This window comes from Camelus ferus, chromosome 3 (assembly GCF_009834535.1).
Source record: "Camelus ferus isolate YT-003-E chromosome 3, BCGSAC_Cfer_1.0, whole genome shotgun sequence".
Lineage (NCBI taxonomy): Eukaryota > Metazoa > Chordata > Mammalia > Artiodactyla > Camelidae > Camelus > Camelus ferus.
Window position 1 is genome coordinate 30,325,056 of NC_045698.1, and position 24,008 is coordinate 30,349,063.

The 24,008-nt window shown below is 36.9% G+C and overlaps 1 protein-coding gene and 1 pseudogene across 3 annotated transcripts in view; both read right to left on the reverse strand.

The window, feature by feature from the left end:
* Positions 1-1,724: 1,724 nt before the first annotated feature.
* The window catches only part of PAIP1 (poly(A) binding protein interacting protein 1), a 29,115-nt gene continuing 6,831 nt past the window's right edge, over positions 1,725-24,008 (reverse strand). For all 3 annotated transcript variants that reach the window (XM_032471695.1, XM_032471687.1, XM_032471692.1), the window contains exons 3-11: positions 21,954-22,139; positions 18,392-18,504; positions 14,542-14,653; positions 13,150-13,275; positions 11,854-11,960; positions 9,510-9,627; positions 8,692-8,746; positions 4,040-4,133; positions 1,725-2,889 (exon numbers count right to left, since the gene is read on the reverse strand). In XM_032471695.1, the coding sequence (XP_032327586.1) occupies positions 2,796-2,889; positions 4,040-4,133; positions 8,692-8,746; positions 9,510-9,627; positions 11,854-11,960; positions 13,150-13,275; positions 14,542-14,653; positions 18,392-18,504; positions 21,954-22,139 (1,005 nt within the window). In that variant the 3' untranslated portion in view covers positions 1,725-2,795. The remainder of the gene's footprint in view (positions 2,890-4,039; positions 4,134-8,691; positions 8,747-9,509; positions 9,628-11,853; positions 11,961-13,149; positions 13,276-14,541; positions 14,654-18,391; positions 18,505-21,953; positions 22,140-24,008) is intronic.
* On the reverse strand, positions 10,268-11,844 carry LOC102516408 (annotated as a pseudogene).

The following is a 24,008-nucleotide window of genomic DNA, read 5'->3' on the forward strand; positions in this document are numbered from 1 at the left end:
GGGATCATGATGGCACTTTATAGCCACATGACCTTCGGGGAAAATGTTTCCTATTAAATTTGCAGCTGGCTTTATCTGTCTGTCCTCCCAGCCCAGTTAACAGGCAGGGCTACTTTCTTTTCCAGTTTGAGCTGATTTCCAGTCCTTCAGTCTTGGACAGGTTTTTACTCTTCCATACCAAGCATCCTCTCTCAATAAATGTAAGATTAAAAAAAAATTAAAACTTAATCCATGCCCTCTTGTCCTCCCTATAAATAAGATTGAGTGAAATACGTAACCATAGAATTGCCCCTCCTTTCTGACAGCATCCAGGCTAAAGTGAACCTCCAGTTTTTTAGACCCTCTCCCAAGTTATGTAATCAAAGCCCAAATCCTGTAATAGTTTCTTTCTAACACCCTCTTATGGACATACCCAACAGTCCCCCATGGTGTATATTCTGCCTCACACCTCACGTACCTCACCCAACATATTCCGGTACAGATGTGGTCCTGGTAGTCTGGCTGAGGGTCTGAGTCAATGACACGACTGCCGGGCTCAGACTAATACTTGCACTGTGTTACCAGGCACAAGACTGACATTCGCTGCAACCTTTGTTTCCTTGCTCACCGAAGACCTGTACTAATAATCCCTCTGACAAAAGGCTGACTGGCCCATGTTTCTGTTGAAGCTAGGGCAACCCTAAGGCCAACAGCTGTGGCACAAGACCAACTCTTGCTTTCAGTACATACTGCTGCAGTTTTAAAACACATCTACACAATCCTTGAAGGGCTTTACAGCAACCCACTTACAACCAAGAGACTCTAGTGGAAGTAACGCTGTGTGCAGCTTCCAAATGCAGCTTCTTCCTGGGTCTTCTGCAATGCCCTCTCTCAAAATCCAGCTGACACGTTGTGAGAATCCAAGCCATATAGACAAGCCATGTGTAGGTGGTTCTGGTCAAATGATGGCTTCAAGTCTTCTCAGCCCAGTCACCAGCCATGTGAGTAGGAGTAAAGATAACTCTAGATGATTCCAGCTGTTGGCTGTTCAAGCCACCCTGAGGCTCAAACGCTGAAGGGTGGAGAAAAGCCAACTCTATTGTGCTCCTGTCCAAATTCCTGAGCCAGAGTATAACAGAATGCTTACTGTTTGAGCACGCTTACTCTGGGTGGTTACTTCACTAGCACTAGTAAACTGGAACATATACTGATCCTGTTCATAGCTGTTGTGAGTATAGCAGTAGTTGGTGACAATGAGCTAGTAGATAAAACTGGGTGGTTATTTTACAGAGAAATTGCTAGAATTTAAGTATATTCAGTTAGCATATACTTGGCTGGGTCTAATGGCTGGCCCCTTCCTTCCACCCCCTTCCTGAGATTACAGTGAGCAGAGTCTTTGGAGAACTGCAGATTAAGGCAACAGCCACCATGTTAGGAGCCATTTTGAAAAAAAGAATTCTGACTATTACAAGTTGCAAAAACCCCAATTACATATGTATTTCCCTTCTTTACAACAAGGATACTAAAAGTTTTGTTTTATATTTGCTAGTTTTTCCAAGTAGATGTATTTGTCATTGAAATTCTTATTCAACAGACATTGAATAGTTTCTTCTACTCTAGCATAGCTTCTCTGGTTTCAGTCTTACAAAATAACTTTATGGTGTCATGTAAAAAAGTCCAACAGAAATTCTTTAAAATACCAGGATACCACTCCAAAAACTTAAGAGGAAACAAAACTATTTAAATTTTATTTTCAAAGTCTAACTTTAATCCAGACTGAAACAAACAAGCAGAAAAGTGAGAAAGCTAACTGTATTAGCAGACACAAATGTACCAAATGTAAAACAGTGGGTTATTAACAGAACTATTTACATGCATATTTACAAGCAATCCTTTTGTACATTAAGTTTTAGTTAGTTGGAAAAAGATTTGACATTAGGTAAAAATATTACTCAGGGCTGATGTGGTACCACATTATTGTATAAGTATTAGAAAAGTGATTCTCAAGGTGTATCAATTATAAAGCAGATGAAAACTTGAGTGACAAAGATCTAGTAAAATTCTCTAGTAAAAAAGTCAATGCAACTCATGCTATAAAACGAAAGTGAGAAAGTTATATAAATAAAGCAGAATAGTGTTCTAGGCTTTAAGGTAATGAGGTTAAGTGAAAAAACCAAACAATTCTAGAATTGCAATAAATCCTCAGTGAAGAATCATGGTTTAGTTGGGAGTTCTAAGGTTTTTTTTTTAATGCCGTTTTTAAAAGCCCTTGGTATCAAACAGCATCTGGATATGTAAATCAGTCGTTAACGATATATTCTAAGACTTCAGTGCTAAAGATATTCATGATAGCAATTCATATTTGAAACTCAATTCATTGAAACACTATAAACGTAAAACTAAATGAAAGCTATAATACTCATATCTAAAAAAAGAATGCTACATTTTGCAGTAATATGTATTTCCAGGCTAGGACTTTACCTCAAGAAAAGTAGAATTTAAAGGATAAGCTTCTAACCCAGCTAGCAAAATTTATTTTCAACATCTCATTTATTTCAAAATCAATTTTATTGCAGCCCAAAACAGTGGAATTAACTGTACATAATAAACTATTATATATATATACACATTTTAAGTTATAGGGAATAAAGTTTATTTTGGCAGAGTGTTAAACAAAATTAAAGTTGCATACATTAGTAACATAACTCAACATCCTTAATTTGGTATAAGTGTGACACATTTTCTTGCTTTCCTGTGTTCTGCTAAATCACCATAACCTAAACTGCTTTATAAAACTGATACGCTGAAATTTAATTTTATTGTTTTCGCTTACGCTCTGATTCCAAACAAAACTTTTCATAAGCTTCTTCTATCTCTGGGTCCATCTCATCATCAATATCATCCAAATATCTGTGAAAGAAGCAAAGATGTAATGTTTTACAATTCAGAAAATGTCTAAGATGCTAAGCCACAAAGCATGGTGTGTGTCTCCCCACCCCCATAACCCTTTCCACCTACATATGTGACAAAACTATCTTACCAATCCTACCAACTGCTGATAGGTCTTTTTCTCTTTGTTCCTGTCCCATTTCTAGTGCAGGGCATGTGTTGAAATGCCACAAGTTCATTAGGGCAAAGAAAATATAACGCTTACCAAGCAAAACCTTACAGGATAACCTGAAATTCAATGCCAAGGACAACTTCAATTTCCAATGGTACACTCAGCAGGGTTGAACTTTCCTAACTGTGCTTGGAAGCACTGCCCTGTATTTTTTTCTTCTATTAAAACTAGTATATAAAGGTATAGCAACATTAGAAAATCTTACACTGATATAATTAAAATGTCACTAGTTGGAGACAGAATGTGGTTCTTTTTTTTTTTTTTTAAACCTACAGCACACACTTATGAAGACTAGAATCTAAGTAGCCTGTCCAAATTCACATGAATTCTTAACAGAACTGGGACTAAACCTCAAAAGTTCTTGGCCCTTCCATATTCAAAATGTAGCACAATCTAATGATAAATGAGTAATATTACAAAGAATGGCAGGTGACGAGACTAATTTACATATTCCTATCAGCCCAAATATTTTTATATAGTTTTGTTTTCATTTTAACTCCTTTAACAACTAAGATTTGAGCTTTTTACTTGTACCAGAAGGCTGTTCCAAGTATTTATGTATCTCATTTAGTTCTCAAAAAAATTCGAGGGGTACTGCTATTCCTATTTAATAGATGGAGAAACAGGCACAGAACTTGCCCAAGATATTACAGTATTTGAGCCACTTATTTAAAGTGTTAGGCATAATAAAAGTACCTTATTTTATAAAAACTCATAGCTTCAATATGCTCCATTAGTAGTTTTTAACTCCAACTATATATAAATTTTCAGAATCATAGTGTTTCCTAATATGATTTTCTGAAATTTTTGGTAAATAACTACTACTCATATACCACTATAACACCATCAAATAAGAATGCACACTCATCATCTTTTCTTTTCTAAACTCCTAAACTCTGGCCACAAATTTCACAATGAAAGTAGCTAACGAGAACTTACGGATCACCAGCCCCCGATAAATCTGTTCCATTTTCTTCATAATCTGGAAAAAAGTCTTCTCTTTCAAGTAGCTCTTGATATTTCTCTTGGTAATCTAAAAAAATAAATAAATTTTAATGCTGAAAAAAATTCATATGAAATGGCCACTAAAATTTTTTTTATGTTATGAGTCTGAGTAGATCCAATGTTTCATTAGCAGCCAGGTTCTGATTACATATTTAGGGATTGCTTTTACAAAATTTACATTCTAATTGGCTTGCTTTATCTCCCCCACCATCACATACTCATGAATTATACACTGACCCTTTAACAACATGGGGGTTAGGGCGACTGACCCTCCATACAACTGAAAATCCGTGTATCACTTACTCAGCCCTCCTTATGTGCAGTTCCTCTATCTGTGGATTCAACTAACCCCATGTGGTACTGTAGTACAACTAACCCAATGTATACTGTAGAAAAAATTCACATATAAATAGACCTGTGCGGTTCAAATATGTTGTTCTGGGTCAAGTGTCCATTTAATATTCCTCTAAATATAGGTTGGAAATCAAAGCCACTATGAATATACCAGAGTACACTTCACAGCCAATGTGTATGCTGTTTATAATTTCTACTGCTGCTTTCCATCAGACCAAGTATTGTCCTAACTTGTTGGGGAAGAACATGTTTCTTCCATACTACTGTTTTTCCTTCACGAGGAGGGATTTCAATCAAACCTCCTAGTTTCTGGCTCCCCCATTACTCCTAAGAGATACAGTGAGCTATTCGGCTACCAGATAAGAGCCATCATTGGTCCAAGTTTCTCAAGCAGAGGAGGCTAACCTAGCAAATGTTTCGAGCACAGGGGATTTTCTTTCCTTCCCTCTCCGCAGAGACAGCTGGAAGGTAGCTACCTGATAAATGTTTCAGCAACATCAGCTCTCCCTTGGATGGGCTCTTCTACAGCAAACAGGTGATATTACAGCTCTCCACCTGCCAACTGACTTAGGCAGTGTTACTGAGTATCTTTTAAGATTGGTATGTGTGTATGGAGTCCTTACCTCTGAATAATAAAATGGGTCAGTATATATTAAAAGTAGTTACCTACAATTAGTTTCTTGGGAATAACAGCTACCTCAAATTTCAAGAGGATAATATAATTAAATTAAACAGAGTAGAGACCATGTTTTTCCAAGATTGTTACTCTCCATAAAAATAATTCCACCCTAAAGGCTTGGCGATATTTTGACATCCAATCTTGGCAATTTGAAGTTTAACTATAAAACCTTCCAAACCTTCCTGCCACAAATGCTCAAGGCACAGATAAGACATTCTTTTAAATGTACAAACGAGTTTAAAAAAAAAGTCACTAGATGACATAACTGAAAGCCATACATAACTACTACAGCTGGGAGGCTAGTAGACCACGGGGTCTTAAGTAACAAAGGGGCTTGGATTTTAAAACCCAAAGGTCAGAAAGCAAAGTCTTGGGCCCGTGTGAAACAAGGAGATGGAATTCATGCCCCACATCCATCTCACCCACACAAACCTGGGACATTCAGAGGGCTAGTATCTCAAGCAAAAGGTAGATCAAGAAAAAACAAGGAGGATACAACTCAGTCACAGAGTGCGTGCTTAGCAAGCACAATGTCCTGGGTTCAATCCCCAGTATTTTTGTTAAAAAATAAACCTAGGGGGAGGGTATAGCACAGTGGTAGAGCATGTGCTTAGCATGTACAAGGTCCTGGGTTCAATTCCCAAGACCTCCATTTAAAAATAAATAAATAAACCTAACTGCCCCCCGCCTCAAAAACCCTAAATACCCCGCCCCACCACCACCACCACAAAAAAAGTGTGTAAGGAAAAAAAACAAACAATACCCCGAGGTGGCAAAGGCAGATGGCAAAGAAGCCTGGACGTGTCCGCCTGGGTTTGGAGCGAGGACAGAAGTGCTCTAAAGAAACTGGTTCCCCAGAGAATTTGTAACAATGGACCTGCACTTCAAATTTCTGTCTATATAAAGAATCCTCATGACAAGAAAACAGAAACTTTTTCCAAGCCAGTGTTACTCCTGTGGCTCCTGACACAAGCAAATATAAACCCCATTTTGGATAGACATTCCTATAATCCAAGCCACAAGGAGTTTTCACAAAGAAAAACAGGCAGTTAAAACACTGGAGCAGTCATAAAAGGCCACGTTAACTTCAAATGGTTTAGAAAAACGTGAGCATGGAGAGAACAGTGATAAATGGAGTAAGCTGGATAAATGGATAAATGTTAACAAAAGGTACATCTGAGTAAAAGGCAGATGGATGTTCTTCGTACAGTTTTTACTTCTGTAACTTTACCATAAGTTTGAAATTACTTCAAAAAAAATTTAAGACACTTAAATATGATTCCAAAAAAAGATCACAACATAAAGAAACAATTTTGTGTATAATTAGAAATAACAGCAGAGTTAGAATTAAGAGAACAAAAATATGAAACAAAAACAAGCATGTTTAGAATGAGAAAAAAGGGACTTGAAACTTTAAGATCAAGATACTTTGAACAAAATGCAGAAACAATTCAAATTGAAAGCCAAACTGGATTTCTATAAACAAAACAGTCACTAGAAAGAAAAAGATTAGACAAAGATGAACAAAAAACCAAAATGAATCACAGTAACTTCAAAGAATAAGGGAAGAAGGAAAATTTGTCTTACTGAAATCTTAGTGTCTGGTAAGGTAAGAATAATTAAGAATGTGGTATTGGTGTCGAGACAGATAAAAAGATCCATCTGCACAGACACAGGAATAAGACAAATTTATAGGAAGTTACATAGTACACAACAGAGGGACATTTTATCCAAGAAAGGAAGGAAGACCTGTTGCAAAGACAAGTGACTATGGAATATTTAGTTTCTACCATATCCCACATATAAAAACTAGCCAGATAGAGTAAAGATCTAAATATAAAAAGCAACGAAGTTTAGAAGAAAATAGAATTTGATCATAGTAAGGGAACAGTCACAGAGCACAAACAAGACAGATACATTTAGTTTGCATTAACACTCAAGGCTTCTACGTGTCAGGAAATAAAATGGAAAGACAGCACATACTGGGATAAACTGAGGATCACCTTCTAGATCAAGTAAGTCATTACAAATCAAGAAGACAAATGATCCAATAGAAATATAGGCAAGGGATGCAAACAGGTGATTCTCAAAGGAAAAAAATCAGGAAGTCAATAGAAACATGAAAAGAAATTCACTATCACTAGTCAGGAAATAAAAGTTTACAATTTCATACAAACAGACTGACAAAAAAATAGGTCTGGTTCATGTAAGTGTTGCCAACAACAGAAAACAGGAACCTTCACAAGCTGCTGGTGGGAATATTAAGTGGTATAATCATGCTGGAAAGCAGTTCAGCAACACATAATGAAGCTGAAGATGCACAAAGCCTATAATGTAATAATTCTATTTCCTTACTCCAAAGAAACTCCTGCATGTGCACAAAGATTCTTAAAGATGTTTGCACAGCACTGTGAGTATTAACAAGTGTGAACTACCTGACCACCCATAAATGTAGGTACCTATAAATTGTGGTTTACTCTGAGTAAGACACCATTTTGCATTTAAAATGAATCAACTAAAGCTATGTATGCATCAACATGGATAAATATCAAAATATTGAATAAAAAGTAAGTGGCAAAAAACATGTGCACAGTAACGTATCACAGAGGTTAGTTTCCTGTGTATAATACCTATTGTTTACAGACATATGGAAGTAAAAATGACAGCACAATGACACCAACTTCAGGATGGTAATTACCTCTGGGAGGGAAGCGATGGAAGGACTCAGTTAAGGATCAGTTAAGAACAGAGAATGGTTTAATGTTATCTACAGGGTTTTATTTCTTTGAAAAGACCCAAAGCGTATATTGATATGGAAAAATGAAATTGGTTTATTCTTGACAGTAAATCAATAGGCCAGTTTTCTGTGGTTCTTAAATTTTTTTTTAATGTTTCATAATTTTAAATTGAAAAGTTAAGCAGTCCTTCTTTCCACCTCCTTTGTGCTAGAGACATACAACAGGCAGTGTCCACTATCTAGAGGAAACAAACAGAAAAATTCTGACAAGCTGGCTATAATTTTGTACCGAAGTGGGAAAATTTGCTCACACTGCAGTTCTATTTATCACAACTAAAGCAATCATTCTGTAAGTGATCCTTTTCTGGAAGGCGAAGGCTGCAGAGATTTAGATTTTAATTAATTTTTGACCAAGTATTAATAAAATCCATTAGTATCTGTAAGTATTAACCAACACCAATAAAAGCCGCTGACTATACAGCACACTGTGCTTCCTCCTCTTCCCTTCTAACCACCTGAAAGTTTGAGTTTAAAAACAAAATATTAGAGGAAATATAAAAATGCTTTCTTTTAATTGAGGAATTCTTCCAATCCTTCACTGTTAGGGTGACAAGACACTACACTGACTCAGATGTTCCATTTGAAACAGTTCTAAGTGGTAACTGAAGGACTATTCTCAGTGAGACAAATCTTTACCCTAAATTTAAGAATGATGTGCACTCTTCAGAGAACTGCAACTTTGTGCCCGTGAGGGTATGGTTTTCTGTAGTTTACTATCTGACCAAAAAATGGAGGAAAATGACTGAGCCAACATACCTGGATCAGCTGCAGTGAAAGGAACACCATCAGATGTATAAAATGTCGGTTCATTCTAGGATCAGAGTGATAAAAATATGTAACCATTTCAGAGTTGACTTATTAAACCGCACTAAATAAAGCATGGCTGACGTCACTCATCTGCACCTGATAATACAAGAACAAGCAAAAAACTTCCTTCCGTTCAGAAATGAATTTTCATTTCATTGGGAAAGTCTACAGTCTTCAGATTTCTATTACGTCAAGTTCCTGTGGTTCTCATCCTGCTGTCTACTGCCTGTCAAACTCATGGTGACTTGCTGAGCTATGCATTGTGATTCAGTGTCAGCTGATTTTCAGTTGTGGTTCTCCACTCCCCACAGTATTTTATTTTAAGAATTTCCAAGACCGAGGTTGTAGGAGCATTCCTCCATAGTGGCTTTATGTTTGGTCCTATTGAGAGCTTCAGGACATCACTGGCCTGGGTAACTATTTTCTTAATTTACTTTTACTATCACATGCAAAGGAAAAGTTTGACACGGGCCTTTGATTATGAATTCTCTGGAAAAACTGCTTTGTGGAATCCCTACGCCCACCCAAGTCCAAGCCTTACTAATTTCCCTCACCACTGGATGGATCTTTCTCTAGTCCATCCTTTTTCACTGAGGAATTCATGTTTCTCCTCCTGTTGGCCTGGTCTGCTGGCTGTCATGTGACCCTAAGCCAGTGAAGAGTTATTAGGTATTAAGTTCTGAGAACAGCTTTATGTAACTTACATAGAAATTTCCAAAACTGAATTCAGGGCAACAGCAAAATTTAAAATGTAAAAACTGGCATACCATAAAATAATTAGGATCATTTTCAGGTGTTGCTTCTCTGTATGTTGAGGTTACATGGACTCTCCCCCAGTTACTTGACCGAAGTTCTACAAGCTTCAGGAGCATCTGTTTTACATCTCTGCAGACGAAAGTTGAAAATGAGTTAAAATGAGTGAGTACGTGCTGTCATGCTTTAAAATACTAGATGCCTAAAATTTTGTTTCAAGTTTAAACATGTATATCTAGTGCTTAGATTTTCTAGACATTTCCTATAATGTCTAGAAACAAATTTGCCTTTTTTTAAATTGCACATCACTCTTCTATTATACTGATTTGGAAAAAGATTTAGTACAGTTATGCTCAGTGAGTACTGGGCCAAGCCAATGGGAACATGATTTAGAAGTTAGGCACACTGAAACACACCTGGATGTGATGAAGAGGTATTCCACTGCCAGAAAACAAGACAGGGAGGGATTCTAAAACACACAACAGGATGAACTCCTACACCTTAGAGGTCAAGGAGCTTATACCATGTTGGTGTAAGGTAATGGCTTATTATCTGGCGACCACATGTGGGAATATTTCAACCATCACTAGAAACCCCAAAGGTTTTTTTTTCTTTTTTAATTATATATTTGTAAAAGTACATGCAACATGTAAACATTCAGGATTGATCCCAATCTTCTGGAGCCAGGGAGAACTATTTGCTTGAATCGCCACACAAGTTACTCATCTTCCACTGGAACGACTAGAGCCCATCCTGAGTCAGTCACCTGAACACAGAATACTACAGAACTGAACAGAAATAGACTCTCTAGCCTCTCCTCAATGGTCATGTCTCACTATGGTTCCTCCGTATCCCCTACTCAAGCAGATCTTTAGTAATAAAACATAAGCAAACCCCCCTGAGTTACTGCCTCTCTAACCTCTTTGACAAGTCTTCCTTTGGCTTTGGACTGAGGACCATGCCCCAGAGGTGCCATTCTGACTAGATTATAAGAAGGGGTGCAAGAGAAAAAATGGCTAATACGAAATCGGGAGCCACCAGACCCCATCTGCAGCTCCAAATTAAGATGCCTACAGATGTGGTCAGTGTGACATGTGGAGGGAAAAAGTGCAGAGGAATGGGATCGGAGTTGCCTGCTGCTCGCCCTCACTTCTTAGTCTTGCTCTGGGCAGTCCACAGCCTCCGTGGAATTATGCATGGTCTCCTCATTCCCTAGGAACTGCTTGATGGGCTTCAAACTCTTCCAGTTCATAGACAATGGGAATGCCAGGTAGCAGGCTCAACTCCAGGACAGCCTCTTCAGAGAGACCCTCCAGATGCTTGACAATACCCTCAGAAGGCTGTTGCCATGAGCTACAGCAATCAGTGCCATTTTCCCTTCCTTTATCTGGGGAACAGCTTCTTTCCAAAAGGACAGAGCTTTAGCAACAGTATCCTTTAAGACTCTTATAGGAGGGTAGCTGATCTTCAGTGAGGTCTGCAATCCTCACTGCTGTTGCTGTGGAAGGAATAACTGGGCTCCACTGGAGATAGTGCAACTTTAAAGAAGCCCCTCCAAATCTTTACCAGGGCCTTGCTCTGCATGGCAGCAGTTTCTGCTTTACTGAGGCCAGTCAGACCCCTGTAGTGCCGCTCATTGAGGTGCCAAGTTCTCACCATTGGCGGCCACATTTGGTCAATGGCATCCAGCATTTTCCAGAGGGTCCGAATTGTTCTCTTCTGCACTGAAGTGTAGCAGATGTCAAACTCATAGCATCTCTCAGAACCTGCACATGCCCTGCCCAGCTCAGATCGACACTGGACCACCCACTGAAGCAGCTTCCAGGTTCCAAGTGCTGTGTGCCAGATCAGCACCAGCCTGCAGGTGGCCATGGCGGCGGCTTGAGGTGCTGTGTAGACTGGGGCTCACCAAGATTCTGGAGTCACAGCCAGGTCCCAGGGTCCCACCTATGTACTCGCACCCCACTGCCCAGCTCTTGCCGCCTTTCTTTTTTTTAAACAGCCTTGAAATTTGTTCCATGTAACTCTGACTATATATTGTTCTTAAGGCAGTGTGATCCTGCAAACATTTTTATACTCCAACTGGACTTAACAGTATCTTTACCCAAATATTTACTCAAAGTCTGAATCATTTTATTTTTCAGTGGACTCTTATTACTATAGGAATATCTTAACTTTTTCAATTTATAAAGGTAATAAAAGAAAAAATGGCTAGGTAAGCAGAAGCCATAGGTAAAATATTTCTGTAGGTCTACAAAGATTAATTATTCTGATGAGTATAGCATATTAAAAACAACCTCCAAAGAAAAAAGCAAGGAATTGAGATTTACTGGCTATCTACATTAGCTCTTTTCCTACCTGCTGCAATTTGCATCCAGGACAACATTTTCAATTCTCTGAATAATTTCTTCCATATCAGTCTTTCCTTTTTCCTTCCAGGCATCCTCTAAAACAGAGCCTGTCAACTAAAAAAAGCAATTATCAGTGAAATAAAGCATTCAATAAAGTATAGAAATTCTAAAAAGATATTAGTAGCAGTTCAAGTATTCTTAGAACAAGAGGAATTTAGCAAGTAAAATATTCCCAATTATTCTCTACCATCTAATATTTAGGGATCGCTATACTTCATTTTTCTCAACTGGGAGAAACTAAAAGGAGTTGAACCATAGCAGAACTTTAATTATAGGTTTTATGTGCCAGTGACTATATCGTATATTTGCTGTATGACTAAGATGGGCTACAAAATTTTAATCAACATATCACTTTTTGAAATATGAAACATGCAATAAGTAATAGAAGCTTTGAATTAAAAAAAACAAACTTCAAATTTTATGAAAAAAAGATGAGTTAAGGATATAAATACAGGTAATTCACAGAAACTGAAAAAATGGCTAATCAACATGAAAAAAGGCTTAAATTCACTAGTAATCAGGAAACTGTAAATTAAAATAAGCTTTTTGTTTCTACTCATCACCTATGACAAAATAAAACCGAGGGTTGATTATATCCATCACTGATAAAGACATGGGGAGAGAGGTGTGTACTCATTCACTGTTGGTTTGGCATTTGGAAGGGAAATTTGGCATTACTTATCAAAATTAAGGTATACATGCTCACTGAGCCACCAAAATCTATGTTTAGGAATTTAAGTCACAAAAACAACTACATATATAAAGACATGATGAAAGATTACTGACAAGTGCTATTAGTGGCTAAGCTGAAAATAACTCAATAGTTCAATGACAGAATCGAAAAAACATGTGCATACATAAATGGAATACTGGGAAGTTATGGAAGAGGGAAGCAAATCTATATCCCATGTAAAGATCCAAGATCTTCATTAGGTGATAAAAAAGCAAGCCGCAACAGAGTTAAGATCTTACTTATGGGGGCACATATACTGACGGGAAAGGAAAGGGAATTTACAGATGGGGTGAAGGACTTCCACTTTACACTTCTAAATTTTGCTTCTTATATTAAACAGTAAGTTACATTGCTTTTCCAATATTTAAATTCAAGAGTGAAGTTAAATGTCAATATTTAACTTTAGTAACTTAAGCTTGAATTCTTTTGTGTACTATACAACTTTCCTTCCTTTAAGTTATACACTAAAAGGGATGAAAGTTACATTTTAATAAAAAAATTAAAACCTACCTTCAATAATTTTACTGCACAAATTAAGTTGTCATCCATAGGATTACAAAAGAGGGCATTTAGCAATTCCCGAAGACCAACCTGAAGAATGTCTGCTCTTGTAACCTGTCCATTTGTTCCTTTGATCTTTTGGGACAAAAGAAATGAAAAGCAATGCCAAAATATATACAGATACATAAATGGCCTAACAAAGTGTTGACAAAATAAGTGCTTTAAGTTAAAAAATATAAAACATATGGTCAGGATAATTTAAGCCTCTTTTAATGTTACTGTTTCATAAAGCACTTCTCTAGCCTATTAAGCTTAACAGCTTTTTTTGGGGAAACAAAGAACATTTACTCTGCTTTTTGTACTACTTAAAATCTAACTTGTATCAGAATGGTATACATATCTAGATCTCTGGCTTGAAAAATTATAGGTTCAGGAGCCATGTCTTATCTTCATACTCCCCAACCGCCCTTCACACAGCGTCATTACTTTTACACAGGATATTCAACATCATTCTTAAAGTGGCTCTTCGTTTAAGGTACATTGTAGATTGGTGCCCTTATTTGGCTTATATAAAAATTTTAACTGAAGATTAAGGCATGAGATTTTTTTTTTTAAATTAAGGCTATCTGTGGCAAATTAGGTACAAGATAGGCCACAGACCTTTTAGATGCATTGACTGAGATGCACATTTGATGGTGGGTTTATGTGGCTTTTCAGTGGTTTTTACAATACTAAGTCTTCAAATCAGGGTTTACAAAGGTATACTCATATCTAGGACTAACTAGTCAAAAAAAAAAAATCAAGCAAATCCATTACAAAGTAACATTCAGCACTTTTGTTGCCTACCAACAAGCATATATTCAAGTATACAACCAATTTAGCTGTAGACTTTGTACAAATACATTTTACGTGGAAGACTTAACATATAAAATAAGACCACAACTACTGTGGGTGAATTAGGTGAAAAACCCCAGAAACTCTAGTCTTTCCCCTCTTCACTCAAGCTTGTATTCTGTAGGGCAAGTTGCTTTTGAGCCACTACCTGAAAGTCAACGTACTGAACATACTAATATTTATGATGCAAGAATTCAAAACATTCTTATCTGTATTCCAAAAGCTTAACTCACATGTAAGCCATGTCTTTCCAAATGTAGACAAAGACTTAAAAATGCTTAGTAACTATTTCCCAACACCCTGCCCATGAATAGGAAAACAAAATGGTACAAACGTTCCATTAGAGGACAGGTACTACCACAAGTAGGTACTGAGATATTATTTTCTTTCTCTTCCATTTCACATTTACTGTTGTAAATGAGTAATGCAAACACAAATCCCTTATTGAGATCCAATTTATATTCTCAGGCTTTGTCAATGCTAAACAAAAGAAAAATTCTTCCTCACCTCCAGGTTAAGATAAAGTTCTCCCAGAAAGAGTACAAATGCATGGAATCGTTTTCGAGTCACTTCATCTCCTTTTGCAGCTTGATCTTTAACTTCGTATTCAGTCCGACATCTAACAAAAACATATTTTTATAATCTCACATTGCTTTGCTTTTTAAACAGTCAAACAAGATGACCACTTGTCAGTTTGGCTGTCCACAGGCAATACAGAGGCAAGCACAATGCCTGGTTTTCTATAATAAAAACCCCCTGATTTTCTATAATAAAAATTGTTTCTGTCTATTGTAGAGACCAGACTATGCAATAATAGTTGAAAATAATTAGATCAAGTTTGTAATAAAGCAACATAGGCTTCATGAGGTTCATTGTATATTGGCAATAAAAAAACAAAAAATAAAAACCCATCTCACCTTATTGTCTTACAGCCTTTTTGTTAAGAAAGCACTCACTGATTACAACAATTTAACACCAAAATGGTGGAAGATTCAACTCCCAGTTGGCCTTGAGGATTAAGTTTGCGGGAGGTTTTGACTTCTAGTAGACCTTGAGCTTTATTATATGCTCATTGTAACAGCATAATAACAGGTCCGTAGGCGCCATACATACAGCAAAAGGCCAAAGAATGAGCGGTAGCCCAATTCCTGGGAATCCCAGCCCCTTCTCGAGGGTAGCTGGAATGGTCCCATCTGTAGGTGTGTGAAGCTACTGAGCCCATAAACACTGGCAACATCATGCCTAGCCGCCCTTTTTCGCTCCCTCTTCTTCGGAGATGGCCCGCATTGTCTATGGAGTGTGTACCTACTTTTGCTTTAAACTGAGCACCCAATTCCCACACTTCTTTCCTTGCCTTACACTCTATGCAGTGTTGTATTTCTAAATAAAACTACCTTTACTCAAAAAAACAAAACAAAACAAAAAAAACAAAGCACTGATTTTACTCAAACTGTCTCTGTAAATTAAAATTCTCACTCTTGCTGAAATATGAACTTTGAAACAGATCTTTAGAAGATATATAGATGGACTCCAACTTAAGCTGAAAATAAATTCTTATTAAGCCCATGATCCTTATAATTTCTATTATACAAACCAGAAGAGAAATGCGGGGCAAGTCCCCAGCTGAAGTCAAAGGCAATTAATTTGGTCTCTATTTCCAACAGAGACAAAAAGGAGTCAACTAATTTTCCCTTGCTTGATTTCCCCAACTCCGTCCATTTGCATTAGAGCTTATGAACTCAGTTCCTACAAGGTGTCTAAAATAATCACAGTAAGACCGTCATTGTCTCTTACCAGTAAACTATGGTGTCAGCTACTGTTACTAAAATGGATTTTTAGAATGGACTTTAAACGATCATTATTTTGGCGTTAAGGATTTTCTTATTTTTATCAGTAAGGTGGTGAGAACATTCTAGGAAAGGCATGTGTTTTATAAGACTGATTTTGATAGTTCTCCTTTTAAAGACCGAGAGAGCAGCTTAGAAAGACTTAATGGCTTTCATATCTGCCAGACCAGTTTAGGTTGTTTGGGAAAAAAAAATTTTTTAAAGAAACAAAGTCACTTCTTATCCAAGAATTTACCTTGGGTCAGTTTATGTTTCAGCTCTAAACCCAGCAGTTTATTATGCCCGCGTGGCTGAGTCCAATGCTTACAAGCTATATTAAATGGGTATCTGTTTGAGTCAGATATGGAAAGATATTTGTTACCTTCTCATACATATTAAACCCTCATCAGAAAAAAGTTGGGACATCTATACGTAGAACACTCTGGTTACTAACGGCAAGGATCAGTTAACTCCAATGCAGTTATTCAAGTAGCTTGTTGGGTGCTTTCCTTTCTCTGTCCTTCCTTTTATGACTTTGCAGGTAAGAGCTTCGATGAAATGACTTTTGTTTTATAAGTGCCATGACTATTAAATTACATATTAACATATGTTAATATGTACAAAAGCAAATCTCTAACCTCGTACATGGTTATCCAGGTGACAGAAAAGACCCTAAAACTTAAAGCTAAAGATTTTTAACTATAAAAGCAATACATGGTTATTTCAAAAAGTTAAAACAGAAAAATACGAAGAACAAAGTCACTGCAACTGAGATAATGGCTGTGAAGATAACTTGTCTTTTTCAAAGTATGGATGCATTTTTAAGTTAACAGAAGTTAGATGATTAAGTTAGATGATTAGCATTTCTCCAGGCAAGATCTTTGACAGCATCATAGTAGAGAAGCACACACCAGGTCAAGAGTCAGAAGAGTAGTTCTCAACTATGACTACACAGTAGAATCCCTGTGGAGCTTTAAAAAACCATGCCCAGGCTCTACTTCCGTCTAATTGTATCAGAATTTCCAAGAGCAGGGACTTAGCCCCATTTAAAGTCTCTAGGTAACCCTAAAGCAGAGCCAGGGGTGAGCAACATAAGGGAAGATAAGCAAGCCTTTCTGCCATCCTGCCTCCTAGAAGTGCCCACTCCCACATCTCTCCAGAAGCTGTAATTTGTATTTCTTCAATTGTAAGTAAGGTTAGATATCTTTTTATAACTTTGTCATTTATATTTTTCCAAACTGCACCTATTCAGAGCCATTCCAAGTATTTCTATTAAAATACTGGTCTTTTTCTTACTCATTCCTAAGAGGCTCCTCTTTTCATATTAAATAAGTGAGCTCATTGCCAGTGTTATCAACTTCCCTATTTTTACTTTACAAATAAATTTATGACCCCTCAATATTATAATCTGTATGTAATTAAGTTTAATCTCTTATTTTAGGGCCTGTGAGTATGTTTTGCTTAAAAGGGATTTACCAATCTAAGATTATTGTTTAATCGTTAATTTTCCCCTAGTATTTACTGTTTGTCAATTTTCCCCCTAGTATTTACTGTTTCACTTTAAGTCTTTCATATATTTGAAATGTATTTTGGTATAAAGAGTGAGACAGAAATCCATCTTTGTTTTGTTTTTTTTGCCTCCGAACCACTAGCCAGTTCTGTCAGCCGCACAATATGCCTTTTACATATGTATCTGAAGTATAATCTTCACCAGAAATTTAAATTTTTCAAGTGTTTCTGGAGTGTACCTTTGGAATCTTTATTCTGTTTCAGCACAGTTTAACCACGCAATGGAATACTTTGCAACCAAAAGTATCTTTAAAGAATAGGCAAACTACAATACTCAAAGACAACCCTGTTTTGAATAAAACGGCTCAAATTATAAGAAAATTCATTTCCCTACATTAATTTAATGTCATCCCCCAAATATCAATATCAACAAGATTTATGTGATTTCACATGCTGACTCTAAAGTTCAGAGGAAAAAATTCAAGAACAGCAAAGAAGACTCCACACACAAAAAATGGGGAAGTAACTAGACTAGCTATTAAAAAATTAGAGCTCTTTAATAGCATGGTAATGAGACAGGAAGAGAACAAGTAACAAACGGAATATAATGGAAGTCCAAAATCAAAACCCAAACGTAAGGATGTAGTGTGGCAGTTCTAATCATTAAGGAAAGGATCATTCAGGAGAGCAGTATGGGAAACACTGGTTAAACATGCAGCAATAAGTGAAATTTGACCCTTATTCAAGCCGAAAGTACAAAAGCACTAAGAAATACGTGATCATTTTTCAGACCTTGGAAAAGGAAATGGGCTTATTCTAAGTACAAAATGAAAGGCAGAGACCATTATAGAAAAAGACTGATGTATATATGACTATAAACTTTCAATACTATACAAATAAGAATAGTCTGCCCTATTCTCCCCTGCAACTTTTTATAAAGAACAGTCTTTAGAAAAGAGGAATTATCAAATTCTAGTATGTTTAGAAGTAGTTTTCCTTTAATTTCATATATTCACACTGACCTTTGAAGTAGCAATTGGCGGAAGTTGCCACTCTGTGGGCTAATTGTCAGATGATGGGACAGGTAATTACAGAGGCGAGCTCCCATGTAAGAGAAATTTGGGATAGATGTGGCCTTTCAAAAAGAAAGAAATGTTTGTATGACACAAATGCATCAAGTTATTAATGCAAACACCTAACAGCAACATTCTAAAGAGGAAAAACATTTCTGCCCCCAAAATTGTACAGAAAAATGTACAAGTCACTGATAATTGTTAGGCATAAGGAAATTAACTCTCCCTCCCAACCTTACCAAGAACCAGAATAAGTACAAAGAAAAACACTAAGGCCAGCTCCCCCCACCAGTTACCCGAGGTTAGCAGAAAGCAAAGGGAACATCTCCCTTTACATCAACCCATTTTGCACAAAATGTGTATATGTACCCAGTTGCATAGTATCAATTATGAATTAAAATATTTGCCAAACTATTGATCTGTGGTATTTCTCAGCAACAGGATAGCACCAACTTTGGCATCTAGCGGTCCACACCAAGACTCCCAGGCCTGTTTTGTGACCTTGGACATCACTAAACCTCCCTAAGCTTCAGTTTCTTGATTCCTAAAAAGGTGATTACGGTACCTAGTAGGAAAAATTAACACTTAAAGAACACTCCAAACACATTTGGGGTAAGGAAGAAATCAATACAAATAAGCTATTTTTAATAATAAGACAGTGAGGAAACACTGAGTATCAGACTGTGATACAGCCAAAGAAGTACTCAGGAAGTTTAACTTTCATTGCAGTTTTTAAAGAATAGTAGAGAACACACATTAAGGAACTTGAACAACATCACAAAGGTAGTAGTTAACCAGAGTCTAGACCTAACAAATGGCCTGATGCCCCTCCAACCCTATGTTGCGTCTAGTTACCAGTGTGTAACCTTAGACAAGTCATTTAACCTCTGTTAGGCTACGTTTAAAATGGGGATATGAGTGATACCTTGCAACCACTGAGGATCAAAGGAGTTAACTGCAGGTCAAGTGTTCAGCACTGTCGGGCTTTGAGTAAGTACTTTATAATCATAACTTTCTATTTCTAATTATTTCCTTGCTCACACAGGACCCTGTACATTTCTCATCAAGGAAGACTGGTTTCTCCTGACATCATATGTGTGTATCTGGTACCACAAAAGACTTGAAAGTCAAAATGTATACTTTAACCATTATTACCATGGCCTGTTTCCCTTTACTTTTAAATGATCACAATTTAAAGAAGTTCAACAAGGCTGGTTTTTAAAGTTTCCCACTTCCCTGCTACACCTCAATTTTACTTTCATAGACAACTACTTTCAGTTCTTTCAGCTAAAGATTTTAACCTCTGTATCTCTATGCTCTGTGATTTTTGAGTTTAGACATTATTTCTTACTAGTTTCTCACCAAGGAGCATGGGCATTTGGTTTTCATCCTACGTAACCCTACTCCATTCCACTAGTTCCCCATCCTTCTGCCTACCACTATGGTTACACTATGATTTTATTAGTTTTGTGTTTCCGTTTATAGCGGTACCACGTATGACACTGATTCCTCTTGCACAACTTTTGTTTTCCCTATACTTAATTTTTTCTATACTTCTCACTAGTTTGTAAATTTCTTCTTGGGACCTTCAAATGCACGGAGTGTGCTCATCTTACCAGGGAAGCCTTTCCTGGAGCCTTCTGCCCTATTACAGTGAAGCCTGGCCCCTCTAGGACTGCCATGTGCATGGCTATTGCCTTGGGATCTCTGTTTACCATCATCTAGGTGATTCACTTAGTCTCTCCTATAAAATTTCCCATTTCCTAGTTCCCACGTTTTTACCCTTGGCTTTAATCTTCTTTTTGGTGGAGTACCTCCTTCAGTAACTTCAAGAACGATTATGATAAAGCTTCAAACTGGCTACTCAGTGCAAAAAGATCTAGATGGTCTAATTGTGTTTTTAGATTTTCAAGCAATATTTTTAGCCTCGCTCCATCCTTATCCTAGAGACTTTTTGGATATTCTGTATCATAAATCAGGACAATTCTCAGCTTTCCCCACTGGCTTAGAATTCAACTTTTTAGATCTATCAAGTCAGTTACCACTCACCCACCTGCTTTCTAGTCTTCAAAATGGGTATGTCTATCTCCTTTCCCTGTACAAGTCCTATGGGCTTCTGGCTCTTTAAAATCCTGATACTGTCATCAGTGGTATTTGGTAAAGAATCAAAGTTGAATATGTTTAATCTGCATTTTTTTTGAACAGGTCTTTTGTTAGTTGCTATGAGTTCCCTTAATGCAACTCAAAAACATTGATAAATCTGTATCACTGACCACAAAATGTTAAAATTTAAAAATAATACTAAGTACATATTTGAAGCATTGGCTTTGAGACAATCACAGAAATTGTAGTTTGTTCAGTTACAGCCTTTCTAACCAACTCTGATTAAGAGTATAATAAGAACTATAAATAATATTATAGTTCTGATATAAGAACTATAATCAGGCAGCCTACTGAAGAGCTGAAATTAGGCCAAAACCAGAAAAGCAGTAACAAATAAGTCTAATTCTTCCATTTTCTTAACTTATATTCCTTTTCAATCCATATAGAGTCCGAAAGTAGGAATCAGGACAAACAAGCAGTTCTATCTTCCTAAAATCTCAGGCATTTTCAGAAATTTAAGAGTTGGCCAGGTAATACTGAGGTCCAGTAACAATCCAAAACAAACCAGGAAGTGGCCAAATGAAACACTAGGTAGCATATAAAAAAAATTCAACCTGCTATCATAAATCACCCTTTCATATATTCTAAATTTGAGCTGCTCTTTCAGCAATGACTTAAAGAACACTAAAGGTTATGTTTCTGTTTAATCCAACTGTTTTTGGCCAGTCTCACTCACTGACCTTAAAATTGTCTTCAAAAATCCAGTATTGTCTATTTTCCCCCACTTAAAACAGCATTAATGTGTCAATGACCAGTATGCTAGAATTAAAACTGAACTTTCTGTGAGCAGCCTAGACTGACATTAGATTTAACCAAATAAGATGTAAATCCTTGAAATTTTTAAATAAAGACAAGGAGAAATGTTAAGACTAAAGTCAGGGTGTTTGGTGGTCCTTTTTTTTTTTTTAAAGAATCATTTATGAGGCAAAAAAGTTCTTCAGTGATTTTTTTCTCCCTTACTCTAATAATAATGCTATATAATTCAACATCTAGGGGAAAACTGGTCTTTTTCATGTATTGTTACATTTAGATCCTGCAAAATGGGGGGGGGCATGTTGGAAAAGAGATATGATACTCATGTAGCTTTCCTCACAAATGCCATAGCTCCTTCCAATTGCCTGTATAGAGCCTTTGCTACACAGGAGGATTTGCAGTCCGGTTCTAGCCCTGGATCCCTAACAACAGGAATTTTATACAGGAGACTTAAAAGCTCCCATGAACCACAAAGAATCAAGGAGTGTGGAGGCTGGTGAACATGAACCTAGCCTCCCTCCCCACAGGGAGCAGCCACATCCTTGGGCATCACAGAATCTATCCAGCGATCACCCTACACCATCAACCAACCTACCTGTTGATAGATGAGTTCCACAAGTTCTTGCAAAGCATCATCTGTTGTAACCCAGCCATTCAGGGTCTCTGCAAACTGTTCAATTTCAGTTTCAAAACTGCCAGGCTGCTCTGTAAGGTGATTCAAAAAATCCTGAACATATTCTGACAGAGTGGGATAATCTTCACAACCATCCTCATAGGACTCCTATATAGGAAAACGTTAAAAAAAAAAAATAATTCATGCAACTGTCTAAAATAAACATAAGGCAACTTTAAGTTGTGATGTCTCTAGCTCAAATGAAATTTCGAAGAATCCTTCACCTGCTAAAACCCACTGAGCTACCCTTCTTCCTTGCCCAATGGCCAAATGTCATAACAGAAGGGTTCCATCCAGCCAGCTAGGGAATTATCTTCTCACCCCTGGCAGATTTACTGAATGGCTGAGGAATAAAGTTTAAAATCAATGTTTCACTACAATTCCAATATCACAATTAAGAAAGATTTATGGATACAGTAAGATCTAGGATTTGTTTCAAAATGGGAGGGGGAGCAGTCAGAGATAGAAATAAGAATGGCCACCTATAGCTAACTACTGAGGCCATGGGGATTCATCGTACCATTCTCTGTATTCTTATAGCTATGTGACAATCTCTATATTGAAAAAAAGGTAAGGTCTGTCACCTGTCTATTAATCCCCAAGGACAGGGAAATATAGTTAACTGACTATAAAATAAAATAAAATAGTGTACAGTGGAGGGAGACTTTCTGGCTCCTATGTCCAAGTTTCTAGCCAATCTTGATAACAGCACTGCTTTCAACTAATGTCTCTCTCACCTTTAGTGGTTCCCAACCTTTTAATTAATGGCAAGAGGCTGAGCTGGGTGACTACTGCAAAAGGTTTAACAGTATCAATGTTTATACTGACAATGCCTGGAATACCACCCAAAGCATTTTACTTAACCATTATGATCCACTAATAACTATATTGTTTGATGAAACTTACCCCTTTCCAAAAGAAGTCAAATAAGAAACCACATGAAAGAATTATGACTACAGTATGGAAGCATTTTATGAAGAGGTTTGGAAGCATTTTATGAAGAGGTTAAGTTCTAAACTTAGTGACCACAGAAAGAAAAAAAAAATCATCACACTTAGTCAAAATTCCCCTTAGGAAAGCTCCATGTTGGGGATGGACATAAAATCTTAGTAGAAAAACTAACATAGCTAATTATTCCTCCATTGTTGATGCTGACCAACTATTTCTTCAGCTGACTGCCATTTAGAGGCCATGTTGCTTAATTTTTATGTATCTCTAGACATTAAAGTGATATTTAACATGGCACTTGTATGTACTATGAAAGACACTCAGGAAATAAGACCAGCTGCAGGAAGAGCAGACTAATGTGCCCATATCATGCTTATATAGTGTTCATACTCTTATATTTAAATATTTGTCTGATCACACATTTGAATCCGAAGTACTCTATTGTAAGATAAAGGCATTAAATTGATGAAATACAAATTCATGAATTATAAACATTACAGCTGTGTGATTGAGGATTAAATGAGTAAATGAGTTAAGTGAGTTACATCAGTAAATGCCCCTGGACTGGTAAGTAGCACATAGTAAGGCACTAAGTGTTCAACAATTTTTAAATTTTTAGAAAAGACTGAAACATATTCCAAATGCAAGAGTCATGTTCTCATACCTAAAGGGGCTAAAGCATAAAACGTATCCAAAAAGCAGAGGGATCACTACACTTAGGATGATACTCTATTGTAAGCTACCAGCCACCAGCTGCATGGATAGCCTGTTACTCATTCAAAATTGCTGGAGTGTTGAGTGCCTACTGAATACCAAAGAATGTTCTAGGTGCTGGGAGTTACAGTCATATCATAAATAAAGGAGACAAGTCCTCCTCTCATGGAGCTTATATTTTATGATGGAAGGCACCCTTCAGACATTGAGATATAATGAAAATGGTCAGGGAAGGATTCTGAATTAACATCTAAACTGAGAAAGAGCAGAAAAAAAAATCAGTCATAAAATATGAGGAAAGATATTCTATGCAGT